We start from the raw sequence: 18008 nt of genomic DNA, 5'->3' as shown, positions 1-18008 counted from the left end.
TACTGAAGCCCAAATGCTCTAGAACCTGTGCTCCATAACAAGAGAAGCCACCACAATGAGAAGAAGCCTTTGCAACGCAACTAGAGAGGAGCCTGAACAGCGAGGAAGACCCAGCACATCTGAAAACAAATACAAAAATAAAATTATTATTTTAAAAAATGCTTAACACTCCACCACCTGGAAGGCTTGGGTTAGGCGGCGGCTCCCAATGGATGCCCTCCTCCCCCCAGGTAACTCTACTCTCCATCATCACAGTTTAGTTTGCCTGTCTTTAACATTGCTATGAATAGAATCGTACAGGACGCAGTCTTTGGAATCTGGCTTTTTTCACCGCATAATGCTTTTGAGGTGCGTCCAAGATGTTCCCTGTGTCAAGTTCCTTCCTTTTCACTGCTCTCTTATTCTGGTGTGTGGAGGGACCGAAGTTTGTTTATCTACAAACTCATGGGCATTGGGGTTGTTTCCCGTGTTTGGCAGTTTCAAATAAAACTGCTGTGATCACTGTGACACACGTCTTCCTGTGGACATATGCTTCTCATTTCTCTTGGGTAAACACCCAGGAGTAGGGTGTCTGGGTCATATGGTAGGTGTGTGTTTAACTTTTTAACAAACTGCCAGTTTTCTAGGCTGGCTGGTAGGAATTTTGCATTCCTACCAGCAACAGAGGAACACACCCACAAGCCCACGTATGGGGCATTCATATTTTTGGTGTCTTTATCGAGGGGTCATTTAAGTATACAGTTCGATGAGTTTTAACAAATACAGACACCTGTATAACTGCCACCTCAATGGAACAGATGTACATCCATTACATCAGAAAACTCTTGAAGAATGTGTCTTTAACTTACAAAGAGTGGAGAGGGCAGGAGTGTAAAAGATCTCACTGTTTTTCTTGTTTTCTGAGCTTTCTGCTTTGTTTTGAAGTCCTACCCACATGCCTTAAAGTGAACATCTTTGCCAATAATAATTTTCTCAGAGACGAGGGTACCCATAATCTTATTTCTCCTGAGCCTTGTCCTTATTTCATTATTATCTTAAAAACTGAACAAAGAGCTAGTGATTTCATAACCTATATGGGAAAAGAATCTGAAAAAGAATGGATATGTATATAGGTGTAACTGAATCACTCTGCTGTACACCAGAAACTAACATTGTAAATCAACTGTACTCCAACATGAAATAAAAATTAAATTAAAAAAAAATAGCTGGAGGGACTTCCCTGGTGGTCCAGTGATTAAAACTCTGTACTCTCAATGCAGGGGGCCCAGTTTCGACCTCTGGTCGGGGAACTAGATCCCCACATGCCACAACTAAGAGTTTGCATGCCACACCTAAAGATGCCTCATGCAACCAAGACTCGGCGGAGCCAGTAAGTTTTAAAAATAAATAAATAATTTAAATGAGTACATGTATATGTATAACTGAATCACTTAGCTGAACACTTGAAACTAACACATTGTATAAATCAACTATCAGATCAGATCAGATTAGTCACTCAGTCGTGTCCGACTCTTCGCGATCCCATGAATCGCAGCACGCCAGGCCTCCCTGTCCATCACCAACTCCCGGAGTTCACTGAGACTCACATCCATCAAGTCAGTGATGCCATCCAGCCATCTCATCCTCTGTCGTCCCCTTCTCTTCCTGCCCCCAATCCCTCCCAGCATCAGAGTCTTTTCCAATGAGTCAACCCTTCGCATGAGGTGCCCAAAGTACTGGAGTTTCAGCTTTAGCATCAGTCCTTCCAAAGAAATCCCAGGGCTGGTCTCTTTCAGAATGGACTGGTTGGATCTCCTTGCAGTCCAAGGGACTCTCAAGAGTCTTCTCCAACACCACAGTTCAAAAGCATCAATTCTTTGGCGCTGAGCTTTCTTCACAGTCCAACTCTCACATCCATACATGACCACTGGAAAAACCATAGCCTTGACTAGACGAACCTTTGTTGGCAAAGTAATATCTCTGCTTTTGAATATGCTATCTAGGTTGGTCATAACTTTCCTTCCAAGGAGTAAGTGGCTTTTAATTTCATGGCTGCAGTCACCATCTGTAGTGATTTTGGAGCCCAGAAAAATAAAGTCTGACACTGTTTCCACTGTTTCCCCATCTATTTCCCATGAAGTGGTGGGACCAGATGCCATGATCTTCATTTTCTGAATGTTGAGCTTTAAGCCAACTTTTTCACTCTCCACTTTCACTTTCATCAAGAGGCTTTTGAGTTCCTCTTCACTTTCTGCCATAAGGGTGGTGTCATCTGCATATCTGAGGTTATTGATATTTCTCCTGGCAATCTTGATTCCAGCTTGTGTTTCTTCCAGTCCAGCATTTCTCATGATGTACTCTGCATATAAGTTAAATAAACAGGGTGACAATATACAGCCTTGACGAACTCCTTTTCCCATTTGGAACCAGTCTGTTGTTCCATGTCCAGTTCTAACTGTTGCTTCCTGACCTGCATACAAATTTCTCAAGAGGCAGATCAGGTGGTCTGGTATTCCCATCTCTTGAGGAATTTTCCACAGTTTATTGTGATCCACACAGTCAAAGGCTTTGGCATAATCAATAAAGCAGAAATAGATATTTTTCTGGAACTCTCTTGCTTTTTCTATGATCCAGCACCCAATATAAAATAAAAATTAAATTTAAAAAAAGCTATTGACACCTTGCTGTGGCCTGGTGTTTCAAACACTTTGCAGCTATTAAATATAATAACCAAAATTATTTAATCCCCTCCCCCAGCAGCATCACAAATTAGACAGTTATCATCCCCATTTTAGAGATGGGAAAACTGAGGTACAGAAAGGTGATGCCCCCTGCTCTCTTCCCAGAGTTCCAAGGTGGGTAGGACTGATTTGAACCAGGCCCTGTGGCACCCTGGGCTCCTGATCACCATATATGCTGCCTCCATGCTCCCGGCAGATAAAGGTAATCAACAAACACCCCCCACAGGCCCACACTCCCTCTCCTGCAATTCCAATGCCTAAAACACCCAAAATAGAAACTTTCCATTGGGATGACACTAAAACTCATTGAGAATCAAGAGTTAATAGCCTTTGGGAATTCCCTGGTGGTCCACTGGTTAAACTCCACTGCAGCAGGCACAGGTTTGATCCCTGCTCAGGGAAATAAGAATGAGCATACTGCAAGATGTGGACAATTAAGAAAAAAAAGTTAATAGACTTTGGTTTTTACTAAGCTTTATTCATCACATTTATTGTATATGTGTTTTCTTCCTATTGCTACTGTGTTCGATTGGGAGGGGAGAACAGGCTGCCTCAGGCCCTACTGGAGGGTGTTACTCATATATGCTGAGTGTGTGCATGCACGCTCAGTCTCTTAAGTCATGTCCGACTCTTTGCAACAACATGGATGATAGCCTGACAGGCTCCTCCGTCTGTGGGATTTCCTAGGCAAAAATACTGGAGTGGATTGCCATTTCCTCCTCCATGGGATCTTCCCGACCCGTATCTCCTGTGTCTCCTGCATTGTAGGCGGATTCTTTACCAGCTGAGCCATCGAGAAGGTGATACCTAAAGGAGCAGAAAGGGGTGGTAGCAGAGGGAGGACAGGGTATTCCCATCTGAAAGCAGAAAGCACAGCTTGTGCAAAGGCCCTGAGGTGCTTCAAGGGCCTGAACACTGTCCTGTGGGCCTGCAAAATATCCTAGGAGGGGCAGGAATACAGGGTTCACGCTGGCTTTCCTGCCTGCCTGGGAACGCTCCCATACCATCCTCTGACCCCAGGATGCTGGGGCTTAAGTCTCTGCAGCCCAAGGGTATCCAGAGGGCACATCACTGGTCTCCCCTGAGTTCTCCTGGAGGCTCAACCCTGCAGGTGTCAGAATCTGATTATGTCCTGACAGGCAAGCACACCATTCACCCCCAACCTGAATGCCAAGGAGACCCCTCTGCCCAGGAGTGCAGAGGCTCTGGCTCACTCCATTCACCCCCAGTCCCTGTGTCTATGCGTGCTAAGTGACTTCAGTTGTGTCCGACTCTTTGCGACCCCATGGACTATAGCCCACAGTCTCCTCTGCCCATGGGATTCTCCAGGCAAGAATACTGGAGTGGGCTGCCATGCTCAAAATTGGTTTGAGGATGAAGACTTTTTTTTTTTTTTAAGGTTTCACTCTGTGCAAATCTGCCATCTTTGTGGGTCAGCTTCCAGGTCAAAGATCTGGGAGTCCCCTGCTCTTCTATTTCCCTTTCTCTTACCCTCCACTTCTATAAGGTATACAAATCGTCCACACTTATCCAAGGGGAAACACTCCAAGACCCTCAGTGGATGCCTGTAACCTCAGATAGTACCAAGCCTTATTATGTTTTTTCCTGTACCTATGGGGCTTTCCTGGTAGCTCCATGGTAAAGAACGTGCCTACCAATGCAGGAGACCCGGGTTCGATCCCTGGGTCAGGAAGATCTCTTGGAGAAGGAAATGGCAACCCACTTCAGTATTCTTGCCTGGGAAATCCCATGGACAGAGGAGCCTGGCGGGCTCCAATCCACAGGGTCACAAAAGAGTCAGACACGACTTAGGGACTAAACAAACAACAATATACCTGTGATAAAGCTTTTTTAATACAATTTTTAAACGTTACACTCCACTTACAGTTATTACAAAACATTGGCTATTGATAAATCAGGCACGGTTAGAGAGTGCACAAATTGCCGGCATCACTAGGCTTATGCTTTGTAGCCTCTGTGAAGTGGTGGCTCAGAGGGTAAAGCGTCTGCCTGCGATGCAGGAGACCCGGGTTCGATCCCTGGTTCAGGAAGATCCCCTGGAGAAGGAAATGGCAACCCACTCCAGTATTCTTGCCTGGAGAATCGCATGGACGGAGGAGCCTGGTGGGCTACAGTCCACGGGGTCGCAAAGAGTCGGACACGACTGAGCAACTTCATTTTCACTTTAACACAAGCCCTGCGGTAATGCGATAGTTGACCTGATTATGGAGACACCTACTAAACCACGCGCAGGCAAGAGTCACTAAATAAAGGAATGGTTCAAGCCCTGGGTGGGGGACTACCCTGGTTGCCCAGGGACTAAGACCCTGTGCTCCCAATGCAGGGGGTCTGGGTTCGATCCCTGATCAGGGAACTAGATCCCACATGTCACAGCTAAAAGATCCTGAATACCCAAACAAAGACCTGCTGCAGCCCAATAAATAAACATTTTTCAAAAGCCCGGGGTGAGACAGAGTACAAGGGAACTGTGGGAGTGGGAACTGCGCAAGATTTCACCACACTGCTCAGAATGGCAGCAATTTGAAACTTATGAATTCTTGACTTCTGGAACTTTCCATTTAATATTGTTGGACTTGGGTTTGACAGCAGGTCATTGAAACAACAGAAAGCAAAGCTGTAGATTAGGGGGAACTATGGTGTCGGCCAATCCTGTCATCTGTGCCTGCATCATGGATACCAAATTGGCTCACTCCCACCCCCTCCTCTGGCTCTACTTGGTCCAGTCCCCATCATGAGTGGTCCAGCCTCAGGGCCTTTGCACTGGCTGTCCCCTCTCCCTGAATGCACTTCCCCCAGCTGTAATAACATCATATATTTCCTTTGCTTTTAAAAATGCATGTTAAGAGACTTCTCTGGCAGTCCAGTGGATGAGGCTCCACACTCCCAGCACAGGGGGCACGAGTTTGATCCTTTGTCAGTGAACTAAGATCCAGCATACTACGCAGCACAGCCAAAAAAAAAAAAAATGTCAAGGATGTGAGTTCCAAGAAAGCAGTGACTGTGCATACCACCTCCTTGCACAGTTTCTGGCATGCAATTGTTGTTGTTGTTCTATCTCTCAGTCATGTCCAACTCTTTGTGACCCCATGGACTGCAGCACACCAGGCTTCCCTGTCCCTCACTATCTCCCTGAGTTTGCTCAAACTCATGTCCGTTGAGTCAGAGATGCCATCTAACCATCTCGTCCTCTGTCGTCCCCTTCTCCTGCCCTCAATCTTCTCCAGTATCAGGGTCTTTTCCGATGAGTTGGATCTTCGCATCAGGTGGCCAAAGTATTGGTCCTTCAGCTTCAGCATCAGTCTTTCCGATGAATATTCAGAGTTGATTTCCTTTAGGATTGACTGGTTTGATCTCCTTGCAGTCCAAGGGACCCTCAAGAGTTTCTTCTCCAGCACCACAATCTGAAAGCAAAAATTCTTCAATGCTCAGCCCTCTTTATGGTCCAACTCTTCACATCTGTACATGACTACTGGAAAAACCATAGCTTTGGCTATACGGACCTTTCTCAGCAAGTGATGTGGCCTGCAATAGATGCTCAATAAAATTTCCTTCACAATGAAAGGTGTTAATACAGGGTACCTCAGAAAACAGCCTGGTTGTATTCCCAGGTCTCAGATGGGAGCGTTTGGCCATAGACACCGATAGAGATTTAGAAAAGGAAAAAAAAAAAAAGCCTCCAAATTTTGGTTGCCTCTCTCTGCCTTTAATTATTTTGTCGACAAGGCTCACAATTCAGCAAGTCAAGGTGGCATTTGAGAGGGACGGTTCCCTTTAGCGTAGCTGACAGCTAATTTGTGGGAAGTTTAATTACAGGCGGCGTTAATTAACTGGCAGAGCGCTGGGCGAGGAAGGCAGCCATCTGTTCCTAAAAGCCTCCTCCCCTCCTGGGCCTGGCTGGGAGGCTGGGAGGGGTGGGCTAGGAAGGGGACAGGGCGTGGGGAGGAGGCGGAGACAGAGGAGGAAGAAAGGAGGGTCAGGGGATGAATCAGAGCCTTGTCGGCCCCCCTTCCAGATGCCATCCCGGCTGAGATCTTGGCGGGCAGCCTCCTTGTAGCCTCCATGATTTTGCAGCTGCCTCCAGAGGCTGCTGGGAATGGCAGTAACAGTTCTCTGGAATCTGCTCCTCACTGGTTGTATCATTAGGAGCAGAGGGTGCAGAATAGAGGAGGTGAAGAACACACTGACCTCAGGCCACCCTGGAGTGGTTTGGCACCCACCAAAGGAGGCTGGACATGACTGAGCGACTTCACTTTCACTTTTCACTTTTATGCATTGGAGAAGGAAATGGCAACCCACTTCAGTGTTCTTGCCTGGAGAAACCCAGGGACGGTGAAGACTGGTGGGCTGCCGTCTATGGGGTCACAGAGTCAGACACGATTGAAGCAACTTAGCAGCAGCAGCAGCAGCAAAGGAGGCTGGGAGGAGGAGCTGGGTTGGAACCAGGGGTGAGGGATGTCCTAATCAACCTGGCCTGGGAGTTGGGGGAATCACCCTGCCTTCTCATCCCACCATTCACCCAGCTTCGGCCCTTCTGAGCTGTTTGCCCTCAGGCAAGTTGCTTAACCTCTCTGGGCCTCAGTTTTCTCGTCTGGAAAATAGGATTGAGTATGCGCGCATGCGTGCTAAGTCACTTCAGTCATGTCTGATGCTGTGCAACCCTATGGACTGCAGCCTCCCAGGCTCCTCTATCCATGGGATTCTCCAGGCAAGACTACTGGGGTGGGTTACCTCGCCCTCTTCCAGGAGATCTTCCCAACCCAGGGACTGAATCCATGTCTCTTATGTCTCTTGCACTGGCAGGCAGGTTCTTTACAGCTGAGCCACCAGGGAAGCCCCAGGATTGAGTAAAATAGGAGCTAATTCCATTTGTCTTTCTGGAATAGTTGAGCCCAAGCATTTTCAGGCTGCAGAAGAGAGCTTCAGTATGGACTTGAAGTGTCATTCATTTGTCATTACTAAAAATGCATATGCAGGGACTTCCCTGGCAGTCCAGTGGTGAAGACTCTGTGTATTCACTGCAGGGGGCACATGTTCAATCCCTGGTCAGGGAACCAAGACCCCACATGCTGTGCCATGTGACAAATAATAATAATAATTTAAAAAAAAACTTTTTGTTTAAAAATGCATATGCATATTGAGGAGGGGTGTGTGTCCCATAGGGCTTCCCAGGTGATGCTAGTGTTAAATAACCTGCCTACCAATGCAGGAGACGTAAGAGACGTGGATTGGATCCCTAGGTTGGGAAGATACCCTTGAGGGGGGCATGGCAACCCACTCCGGTATTCTTGCCTGGAGAATCCCATGGACAGAGAAGCCTGGCAGGCTGTGGTCCATAGGGTTGCAAAGAATTGAACACAACTGGAATGACTTAGCATGCACGCACATATGTCCAATAAGGTTGAAAGCCTGTGTGCCTTGTAGGATTCTGAGTCTGCATGTGTTGTTCCCTCCTCCTGGAACCCTCTTCCCATCCCAGCCCAATTGCTTCCATTCTCTCCTTCAAGTCTTGTGGTAGATGCCCTCTGCCAGAGAAGTCTTCTCTGACCCTCCAGGCTAGGTCAAGTGCCCCTGTGGCCCCTCACAGCACCAGTGTCTCCCCCTTCACAGCCCTGGTCAAAGCCACTGCTTTGTCATAGCCCACCCCTCCCACTAGACTGGGAGTCCCAGGCAGGTGGGGACTGGGTCTGTCTGGGTCACTGCTGCCTCTCGTGTGCCCAGAACAGGCTTGAACAAGTAGGTGGCAGCACAAATTGTTGCACAGACAAGACAGCTGGAGCTGATTTCCACACATGGGGAGGCGGTGGCCAGTGGAATTCAGAATTCAAAGTTAGAGCCCTGTAAAAGAGAGGACTGAGACTTCCCTGGTGGTGCACGGGCGAAGATTCTGCACTCCCACTGCAGGGGGCTTGGGTTCAATCCCTGGTCAGTGAAGTATATCCCATATGCCACAACTAAAGATCCTGCCTACCACAACTAAGACCTGATGCAGCTGCTGCTGCTGCTGCTAAGTCGCTTCAGTCGTGTCCGACTCTGCGATCCCATAGACGGCAGCCCATTAGGCTCCCCTGTCCCTGGGATTCTCCAGGCAAGAACACTGGAGTGGGTTGCCACTTACTTCTCCAATGCATGAAAGTGAAAAGTGAAAGAGAAGTCGCTCAGTCGTGCCTGACTCCTAGCAACCCCATGGACTGCAGCCTGCCAGGCTCCTCCATCCATGGGATTTCCCAGCCAAGAGTACTGGAGTGGGTTGCCATAAGACCTGATGCAGCTAAATAAAAATAAGAAATATTTTAAAATTAAAACACAGAAGTGGAGAGGACTGTCTCAGGTGCAGAAGTATGCTCCCTGTCACTACTGGCTCAGTCAGATTCCAGGACTGTGGTCCTGAGCAGGCCACACCCTCCTTCTCGGACTCCGTTTCTTCCTCTGGGAAGTGGGGGTATGCACAGGAACCTGGCTCTGGATGCCGGGAGTTGGTGCAGAAAGAGCTTGACCCAGCATCCACCACGCTGTGTGTGCTCTGAAGTCACGCAGGAGGCTACACTTTGCCTAAGTCCACCCCCATCCGTGAGGCTGTCCATCCTCTGAGCCTCAGTTTCCCCATTTGGCCACATTCCCCAAAAGAATTAACACTTTCAAACTGTGGTGTTGGAGAAAGACTCTTGAGAGTCCCTTGGACTGCAAGGAGATCAAACCAGTCAATCCTGAAGGAAATCAACCCCGAATACTCATTGGAAGGAATGATGCTGAAGCCAAAGCTCCAATACTTTGGCCACTTGATGCAAAGAGCCGACTCATTAGAAAAGACCCTGATGCTGGGAAAGATTGAGGGCAGGAGGAGAATGGGGCAACAGAGGATGAGATGGCTGGATGGCATCACCGACTCAACGGACATGAGTTTGAGCAAACTCTGGGAGATAGTGAAGGACAGGGGAACCTGGTGTGCTGCGGCCCATGGGGTCACAAAGAGTCAGACACAACTGAGCAACTGAATAACCACCACCCCTTATACACACACAACCAGGGTACTTCCTGGATGGACAAGGGGCAGCCTCTGCTGGTGCTCCCCTAAGTCAGCCATCAGATGAGCTCGATGGGGCTGGCACAGGCTGGCCTCGCTAAGCTGGCAGTCCTTGGCAGCGCCCGACTTTCCCGGAGGCAGCTGGAGAGGAGCCCAGACTTGGCTGCTGGGGCACTGAGGAGGCTGGGATGACGCTGAGGCCCCTTCTCAGAGGACATTGGACCTGACTGGGGGCAGGGAGCACTGTGTGCACTTATTAAGCACCTACTGGATGCTAAACTAGGCTGCTTGGGGCTTTCCCCATGCTGTTCCAGCTGCCAGGATTACTTCTCCTTTTCCTGGTGTTGATTCCTGCCCTTTCTGCTCTGAATCTAGAAGACGTTGCCTCCAGGAAGACTCCCAGATTTTCTGGGTTAGGGAAGACACCTCCCTTTGGGTCAACACAGTGCCTGTGGTTCCCCCACAGTTCTGATCACCTGATTTTATAGCTGGGTTATGGGCAGGTCACTCAGTCAATCAACAAATACTGACAAAGTGCTTAGTAGGTGTGAGGCACTGTATGTGGTTGGCAAACCATGCAGGGCAGGTACTCTTATGGTTCCCATATTACAGATGGCAAAAATGAGGCTCAGGGAGGTTTAATGGTGGGAAGAGGCTATAAAACTTGGGGCCTGGAGCACAGTAGGGCCTCAGTAAGAGCTGGGTTTCATCCCTCGTGAGTTCACTCCCTCTGCTGGCATGATCGTGAGAAAAGCCAAATGTCTGGTGAACCAGGAGGTGCCTGCTCTGCTGTGGAGCCTGTGACCTTGAAGGAGGCTCAAGCTTAGAGGTGCGGGGATTCATTCATTCATTCACTTATTCAACAAACATGAATTGGGTAGTTCTTTGGGTCAGAAATGTGTTCAAATGACAGGCATGCTGGCCAGCTCTAATATCTGTTCTCTCTTCCATGGTAATAGAACCCCTGGTTTTCAGCTGGACCATTGGCCATTCAGAATAGACTACATTTCCCAACATCCTTTCAGGCAAGTGTAGCCATATGACTGAGTTCTGGCTAGTGGAGTATGAGCAAAACTGGTGTATGGGATTTCTGGGAAGTGTCCTTAAAGAGAAAGGGTAAGCTCTTCCTTCTCATTGAGTGGAATGCAGATGTGATGGCTAGAGCTCAAGCAGCTACTGTGCTCTATGAGGAGAAGGGCACTTGCTGAGGGGGTGGGACAATAAGACAAAAGGAACCTGGGGCCCGGACACTGTGGCACCTCCATGTTATCCCTGGACTGACTACTCAACTTCATGAGAAATAGCTCTCTGTGCTTAAGCTGCTCTGATGGGGCCTCAGGTCCCATTGCTAACTCCAAGCCTGACTGCTACACATGTCACTCCCTGTCTCCACTTCTCCATCCTCATCCCAGTCCATGCCTGCTGGGCAGAGAGGCCTGCTCCTTCTTGGCAGCTCTGGACTTTGACGGCCACCCAGAGTGACTGAGGCAGTGTTCTCTGGATACTGTAGCCTCCGTTTGTGGCCTTAGGGCCAGTGGGCTGGGAGCAAAGCCTCTCAAACACTGGGTAGGAGGTCTTTACCATCTCCCAGGAATAGTGTGCAAGGACCTCAGCCCCCCTCTCTGCACCCCACCCCCCCACACACACACACCAGAGCCATGACCAAGAGCCTACCCTTTGCCATCAGCCATCCAAGAACAGACTCCCTTTTTTCTGAACTACTTTGGAGGTTCCCAGCTAGGTTGGGAAGTGCAGATAGCAAGACACAAGTGAAAAACACTCTCGTGGGTTTCGCTGGTGGTACAATGGATGAGAATCTGTCCGCCAATGCAGGGGGCATGTGTTCAGTCCCTGGTCCCGGAAGACCCCACATGCCACAGAGCCACTAAGCCCATGTCCCATAACTGCTGAACCTACGCTCTAGAGTCTGAGCACCACAACCACTGAGCCCATGTGCTGCGACTACTGACGCCCATGTGCCCTCGAGTCTGTGCTCTGCAACGAGAAGCCACCACAGAGAAGCCCAAACATCGCCATGAAGAGTAGCCGCTGCTCAACACAGCTAGAGAAAGCCTGAGCACAGCGATGAAGACCCAGCACAAGCAAAAAAAAAAAAAGTTAAAAAACCCACTCTAATGTGTGAAAAAGAAGACATTTGACTAAATACAGATACTCACTCATGAAGCCACTAAGAGCAGACTGTGTCCAAATCCTATCACCTATGCTGTGCCCCCGAGAAATTCTATACAACTTTCCCTCTCAGATCTTTCTGACCACGCTTGCCCCAAGTTAGCATCCGCCCCTTCTTTGTTGCCCAGAAGACCCTTTCATTGACCCAAGTTTCTGAGGAAAGCTTACACTGGGAGCTGAAGAAACACCGTTATCTATTTACCATAAAATTAAATCACATCCACGCTGGTCTCCGAATCCAACTAGAAATTAAAAGAAACTAAAGGAAAAAAAAAAATAAAAGAAACTAAAGGAGGCAGAGGCGTACTTAAAATGATACCACATGTGTGTGTGCTAAGTCACTTCAGTCGTTTCCGACTCTTTGTGACCCATGGACTGTAGCCCTCCAGACTCCTCTGTCCATGGGATTCTCTAGGCAAGAATACTAGAGTGGGTTGCCATGCCCTCCTCCAGGGGGATCTTCCTGACCCAGGGATTGAACCCACATCTCCTGCATTGGCAGGCAAGTTCTTTACCGCTAGTGCCAGCTGGGAAGCCTGAAATGATGCCATGGGGACACCCAATTGACAAAACCCAGATCAGGGGCATCTCTGCAAGATGAAGGACCCAGTGGCCTCAAATAAATAAACTGCAAGGAAAATTAAAGGGAGAAAGATGGCAGGAGAAGCTCTGGATTAGAGGAGACTTTGGACACACCTCCTGGTAGTCCAGTGGTTAAGAATCTGCCTTGCAATGCTGGGTACCCAGCTTCAATCCCGGGCTGGGGGACTAAGATGCCATATGCCACAGAGCCACTGAGCCCAAGTGCCGTGGTTACTGAAGCCCATGAGCTCTGGAGCCCTCACACTACAACTAGAGAATTTGTGTGCCTCAATGAAAGATCCCATGTGATGCAAGGAAGATCTCGCAAAATGCAAGCAAGATCCCAAGTGCCACTGCTAAGACCCAGTGCAGCCAAGCAAGTAAATAATAAATTAAATACTTTTTAAAACCTACAGAACCAATTTTTAAAAATAAATAAAAAATTAAGGAGACTTAGGAGACCATCAGTGACTCTAGATTCTATCTCGGTCCTGCTTCAAATAGCCTAAAAAATCGTACCATAGTATAATAAATGTGCACATTTCCACTTGCTCCCTGGATGAATATTCAACACGATTTAGGAATCATTATAGCATCAAGGTGGTGCTAGTGGTAAAGAACCTGTCTGCCAAAGCAGGAGACACAACAGACCTGGGTCAGGAAGATCCCCTAGACAAGGGAATGACATCCCACTCCAGTATTCTTGCCTAGGAAATCCCACGGACAGAGGAGCCTGGCATGCTAGTCTATAGGGTCTCAAAGAGTTGGACATGACTGAAGCGACTTAGCATGCATGCACGCATGAGGAATCATTTCATTCTGGACTTGATACTGGAGTTTGTGAGGTTGCTCTTGAAGGGGTCTTATCTTGTAGAGCAGGGTGTCTCCTCTCAGCACTGTAGACAGTCAGATCAGATCATTCTCTGGGGTGAGACCCTCCCAGGGGCTAAGAGGTATGGAGCAGCATTCTTGGCCCCCACCCACTCGATACCAGAAGGCCCCCAGTCATGATGACCACAGATGCCCCCAGACATCACTCAGTGTCCCCGGGGACACAACATCCCCACCACAGTGGAGAACTACTGCTTTAGAGACACACACTGAAATATTTGTAGGTGAAAAAAACATCTGGAATTTACATCAAAATAGCAAGGGAGGGGCTTCCCTGGTGGCTGAGTGGTAAAGAATCCACCTGACAATGCAGTAGACACAGGTTTGATCCCTGATCTGGGAAGACCTTACGTGCCTTGGAGCAAGTAAGCCCATGTGTTACAATCATTGAGCCTATACTCTAGAGCCGGGTAACTGCTACTACCAAGTCAATGTGTGCCAACTACTGAAGCCCATGTGCCCTAGAGACCGTGCTCTGCAGCAAAAGAAGCCACTGCAAGGAGAAGCCTACACACTTCTACTAGAGAGTATCCTCTGCTTTCCACAACTAGAGAAAAGCCCACATAGCAACGAAGACCCAGAGCAGCCAAAAATAAAATAAATAAAAATGTTAAACAATATATTTTAAAAAACAGCAAGGAAGGAGGAGAATTAGAGGAGACAAGAATGGCCAGGAGTAGATCAATCATTGAATCTGAGGGATGGGTACACACGGGACGATCCCCTGGAGGAGGGCACAGCAACTCACTGCAGTATTCTTGCCTAGAAAATCTCATGGACAGAGGAGCCATGGTCTATTGGGTCGTAAAGAGTCAGGCACGACCAAAGCGACTTAGCACAGCGTGGCAGCACAGATAAATCACTGAATCTGAGTGATGGGTACATGTGGGGAGTCATCATTCCGTTCTTTCTACCTGAGTGTGTTTGACACTTTCCACTATAAGCAGCTGAAATGATGAGGAAATTTCCATTGAACCCAGAGTTGAGTTCATCATAACCTACTCACGGTGCCCTCAAGGTTGAATCAAACGTGCCTTGCTGGGGATTTCCTTGGGCGGCCCAGTGGTTAAGACTTTGCTTTCCACTGCAATGGGGTGTGGGTTCGATCCTTGGTTGGGGAGCCCAGGTCCCACACACTCAGTGGCCAAAAACTCAAAACGTTAAAAAGAAAAAATGCTATGCTGATGTAAAATGTCAACGCTCAGGGAAAGCTGGGTGAGGGGTCCATGGGAACTGTCCAGAGCCACTTTGCAATTTTCCTGTAAAGCTAAAATTATTCCAAAGTAACAAGTTTATTGTTTTTTAAGGTTTAAATGAAAGCGAATATTAGGAATCAGGCCCTGTGAACCCAGGATTTGAACTGAGGCATGGTGGCCCCGTCACAGGGCCACCATGGAGATGAGGTACATAACGTCCCTGAGAAGACCACCCTCCCACCCCCACATCCCCTAACTCACCCTCAGATACCAGGAGCCAGCCTTGGGCTCAGCTGGGACTTGCCAGACGGATGGCATGAGGGACTGGGCAGCCCCAGAGTAGCCAGGGGGAGAATCCGCTTTCAAACCCACTTTATTATCTAGTCTCCAGGCTAAAAACATGCCTTCCTTCCACCCTGCCCGCCCAGATCTCTACCAGTCTGGGGCTGGCGGGTCTCAGTGGCGTTCTGGGGGCCCCTCCAAGGGCGCACTGGCATCGGCCTCCCCCACAGAGGTGGCACTACAGTGGCGCCGGGAGGTGGCTCGGGTCAGCAGAGCCAGCCTCCGGGAGCGCAGCCGGGCCTGGACAAGCCAGGTCGGCATGTGGCGGCCAGACAGCGAGGAATCTTCCTCGTCCCCGTGGCTGTCGACGGTGGAGTCAGAGCTGTCCTCCGTGCCGGCCACTGACTGCTTGCACATGGGGCAGGAGCGCCGGACAACCTGGGAGAACCAGGGGTCGATGCACTTGCAGTGGTAGGTATGGGAGCAGGGCAGGACCTTGAGGCGGTCGCCTTCCTCGTACTCATCCAGGCAGATGGCGCAGAGGTCGTTACACCTGGTGAAGGTGCGCACCTGGGCCCTCTGGGTGGCCTGTGCCTTGACTGCCTGCCTGCTGGCCCGCCAGCTCCAGAGCCAACGCCACAGATGCTGCAGGACAAAGACAGCGCTGGTGAGCAGGGCCAGGGCACGGCCCAGCACCCAGGAGACGGCCAGCACTGGGTGGCAGTCCAGGTCCGGGTGGGGCGGGTAGTCGGGCAGCAGGACGACGTGGGCCGCCTTGTCGCAGCGCGTGATGACCCGCAGGTCCTGGGAAGCAGCCTCGCCCACGAACACTGATGGGATGGCGATCTGCTGCCGCAGGTCCTCATACACGTGTGCCATGCGCACCAGGTCGTCGGAACGCACATTGTGCACAATGGCCGCCTCAAAGCCGGCCCGCTGGGCGTGCAGCACCTTGAGGTCGAACGTGCAGTCGTAGCGGCGGATCAGCACGATGGCGCCCAGGGAGCCGTTGCCCGGCCGTGGGCCCTGGATGGGATGGCATGCGTTGGCTGGCTTGGCCTCCATCAGGTAGCCTCGCACGCCCCCGGGGGCCAGGGGCGCCCCAAACAGGGCTGGCATATCCGCAAAGTCCATCATGCTCGAGTTGCCATCCAGCACGGCCCGCACCACTGCCTGCGAGGGAGCAAGCAGCCCCAGCAGCATCAGCGAGATCCTGACTGCCCCCAGGGCCACAGCTGGCTGCTGCCGCCCCATGGCTGGCCCGGCCTTCTCCAGCGGCGGCGTGGAGCTAGGTCCCACTGGGGACTGCCAATGGGAGGCCTCTGGGCATCTCCAGGGCCTCCCAGGGGACCCGTGGCCGGGGAGAGAATGGAGGTGAACTTGAAAAGGTGGCTCAGAGGCAGCTGAGCAGAGCAGCGGGGACCCTGGTGGCCCTACAGCCAGGCTCACATTCTGTCCTTGAAGGCTGGTCCCAGGAGGAGATAACCTACCCAGGCGGCCTTCCTGGCAGATGACACTGAGACCAGGAGCCCCTAGGGTTCTAGATGCCCCCAGGCTCTGTGACATCGTCCTGTTACATCCAGTCCCTCCACCCCCTGCCAAGACAGAATTCCTGGGGCTCTGACCTGGGCGCTGGGCAACCTTGGAAAAAACTTCTAGAAGTCTCAGCACATCCCTAGCTCCTGGACCTTGTAAGGGTAAAGCTCAGGGGTGCCACAGAGTGGTTTGCCAGCCCATGCTCCCCACCATGGCATGGATCCAGCCTTCTCACTGACATTCTGCCATCATCATCTCCCCAAGCCTCCTAGAGACCCACTGAAGAAGGGAGTCAATGTTCACCCATTTCGAGATTCCCAGGGGACTTAGACTTGTTCAGGGCACCCTCTGCCCATGAGGTTTTAAAGCCCAAATCCCAGACCTCCTCCCTCCCTCACTCCCCCTTGCTCACTCTGCTCCAGACACACAGATCTCCTTGATGTTCTTCCGTGAACACACCCAGCACAATCCTGCACCAGGGCCTTTGCATAGTCTGTGCCTCAGTCTGAAAGATCCTATCTCCCCGTGGCCGGCTTTTTCTTACCCTTCAGGTCTCAGTACTTATGTCTTCAGGGTCTAACTGACTTGATGGGAGGGGTGGGAGAAGTGCAATGTCAGGGCTGGGCTAGCAACAGCGAGTGGCCCAAGTCCCCATCACCTGGGAGACCAGCCGTCCCCAACCGTTTTGACACCAGGGACCTGTTTCCAGGGGCTTCCCAGGCAGTGCCTGTGGTAAAGAATCTGCTCACCAGTGACATGGGTTCAATCCCTGGGTAGGGAAGATTCTCGGGGTAGGACATGGCAATCCACTCCAGTCTTCCTGCCTGAAGAATCCCACAGACAGAGGAGCCTGGTGGGCTACAGTCCATGGGGTCACAGAGTCAGACACAACTGACTACACCACACCCATACACACCCGTTTCATGGAGACAAGTTTTCTGTGCACTGGGGATGGGGGGATGGTTTCAGGATGATTTGAGTGCATTACACTTATTGTGCACTTGATTTTTATTATGATTACATCAGCTCCACCTCAGATCATCAGGCATTAGGTCCCGGAGACCACCTGAACCAGCTTTATTCTCTCAGCTTAGATCTTCCTCTCTATCCGGGTCTCCAACTGTCCCTCATCCAGAGCGCTGGCCATCAGCCTCATGTCCCCTCCCAACTCTTTATCCCAGATCTCCCACCGTGACTCTGTCACCTGGCTGGGCAATCTACTCAAGCCCTGAATCATTGCTCTGTCATTAACAAGCTTATGTGAGACCAGGTAAGTCACTGAAGCTCTCTGGGCTCTAGCCTCCAGATCTTTCAGATGGGTGTAATGATGAGCAATGTGCCTCGTAGGGTCCGTGGTGAGAAAATTAAATGAGATGATGCCTGATTGATGTTCACCATGTGTGTGTTAGTTGCTTAGTCGTGTCCAGTCGTGACCCCATGGACTGCACCCCGCCAGGCTCCTCTGTCCATGGGATTTCCCAGGCAAGAATACTGGAGTGGGTTGTCATTCCCTTCTCCAGGGGATCTTCCTGACCCAGGGATCAAACCCAGGTCTCCTGTGTTGCAGGT

The 18008-nt window shown here is 50.2% G+C and overlaps 1 protein-coding gene across 1 annotated transcript; it reads right to left on the bottom strand.

The window, feature by feature from the left end:
- Positions 1–14976: 14976 nt before the first annotated feature.
- ZNRF4 (zinc and ring finger 4) lies at positions 14977–16421 on the bottom strand. Its single transcript, XM_086410006.1, has one exon. It carries the CDS (start codon positions 16155–16157, stop codon positions 15078–15080), a length of 1080 nt encoding a protein of 359 aa, XP_086266132.1. The 5' UTR covers positions 16158–16421; the 3' UTR covers positions 14977–15077.
- Positions 16422–18008: the final 1587 nt, after the last annotated feature.

The sequence above is a fragment of the Bos grunniens genome, chromosome 7, assembly GCF_055505025.1.
Source record: "Bos grunniens cultivar Pamir isolate PY7600 chromosome 7, Bosgru_T2T1.0, whole genome shotgun sequence".
Classification (NCBI taxonomy): domain Eukaryota; kingdom Metazoa; phylum Chordata; class Mammalia; order Artiodactyla; family Bovidae; genus Bos; species Bos grunniens.
This window is presented reverse-complemented; position numbering and strand designations above follow the sequence as displayed.

Excerpts from the sequence above, each read along its gene's own strand:
- ZNRF4 (XM_086410006.1), bottom strand. The coding sequence starts at position 16,157 with ATGGGGCGGCAGCAGCCAGCTGTGGCCCTGGGGGCAGTCAGGATCTCG.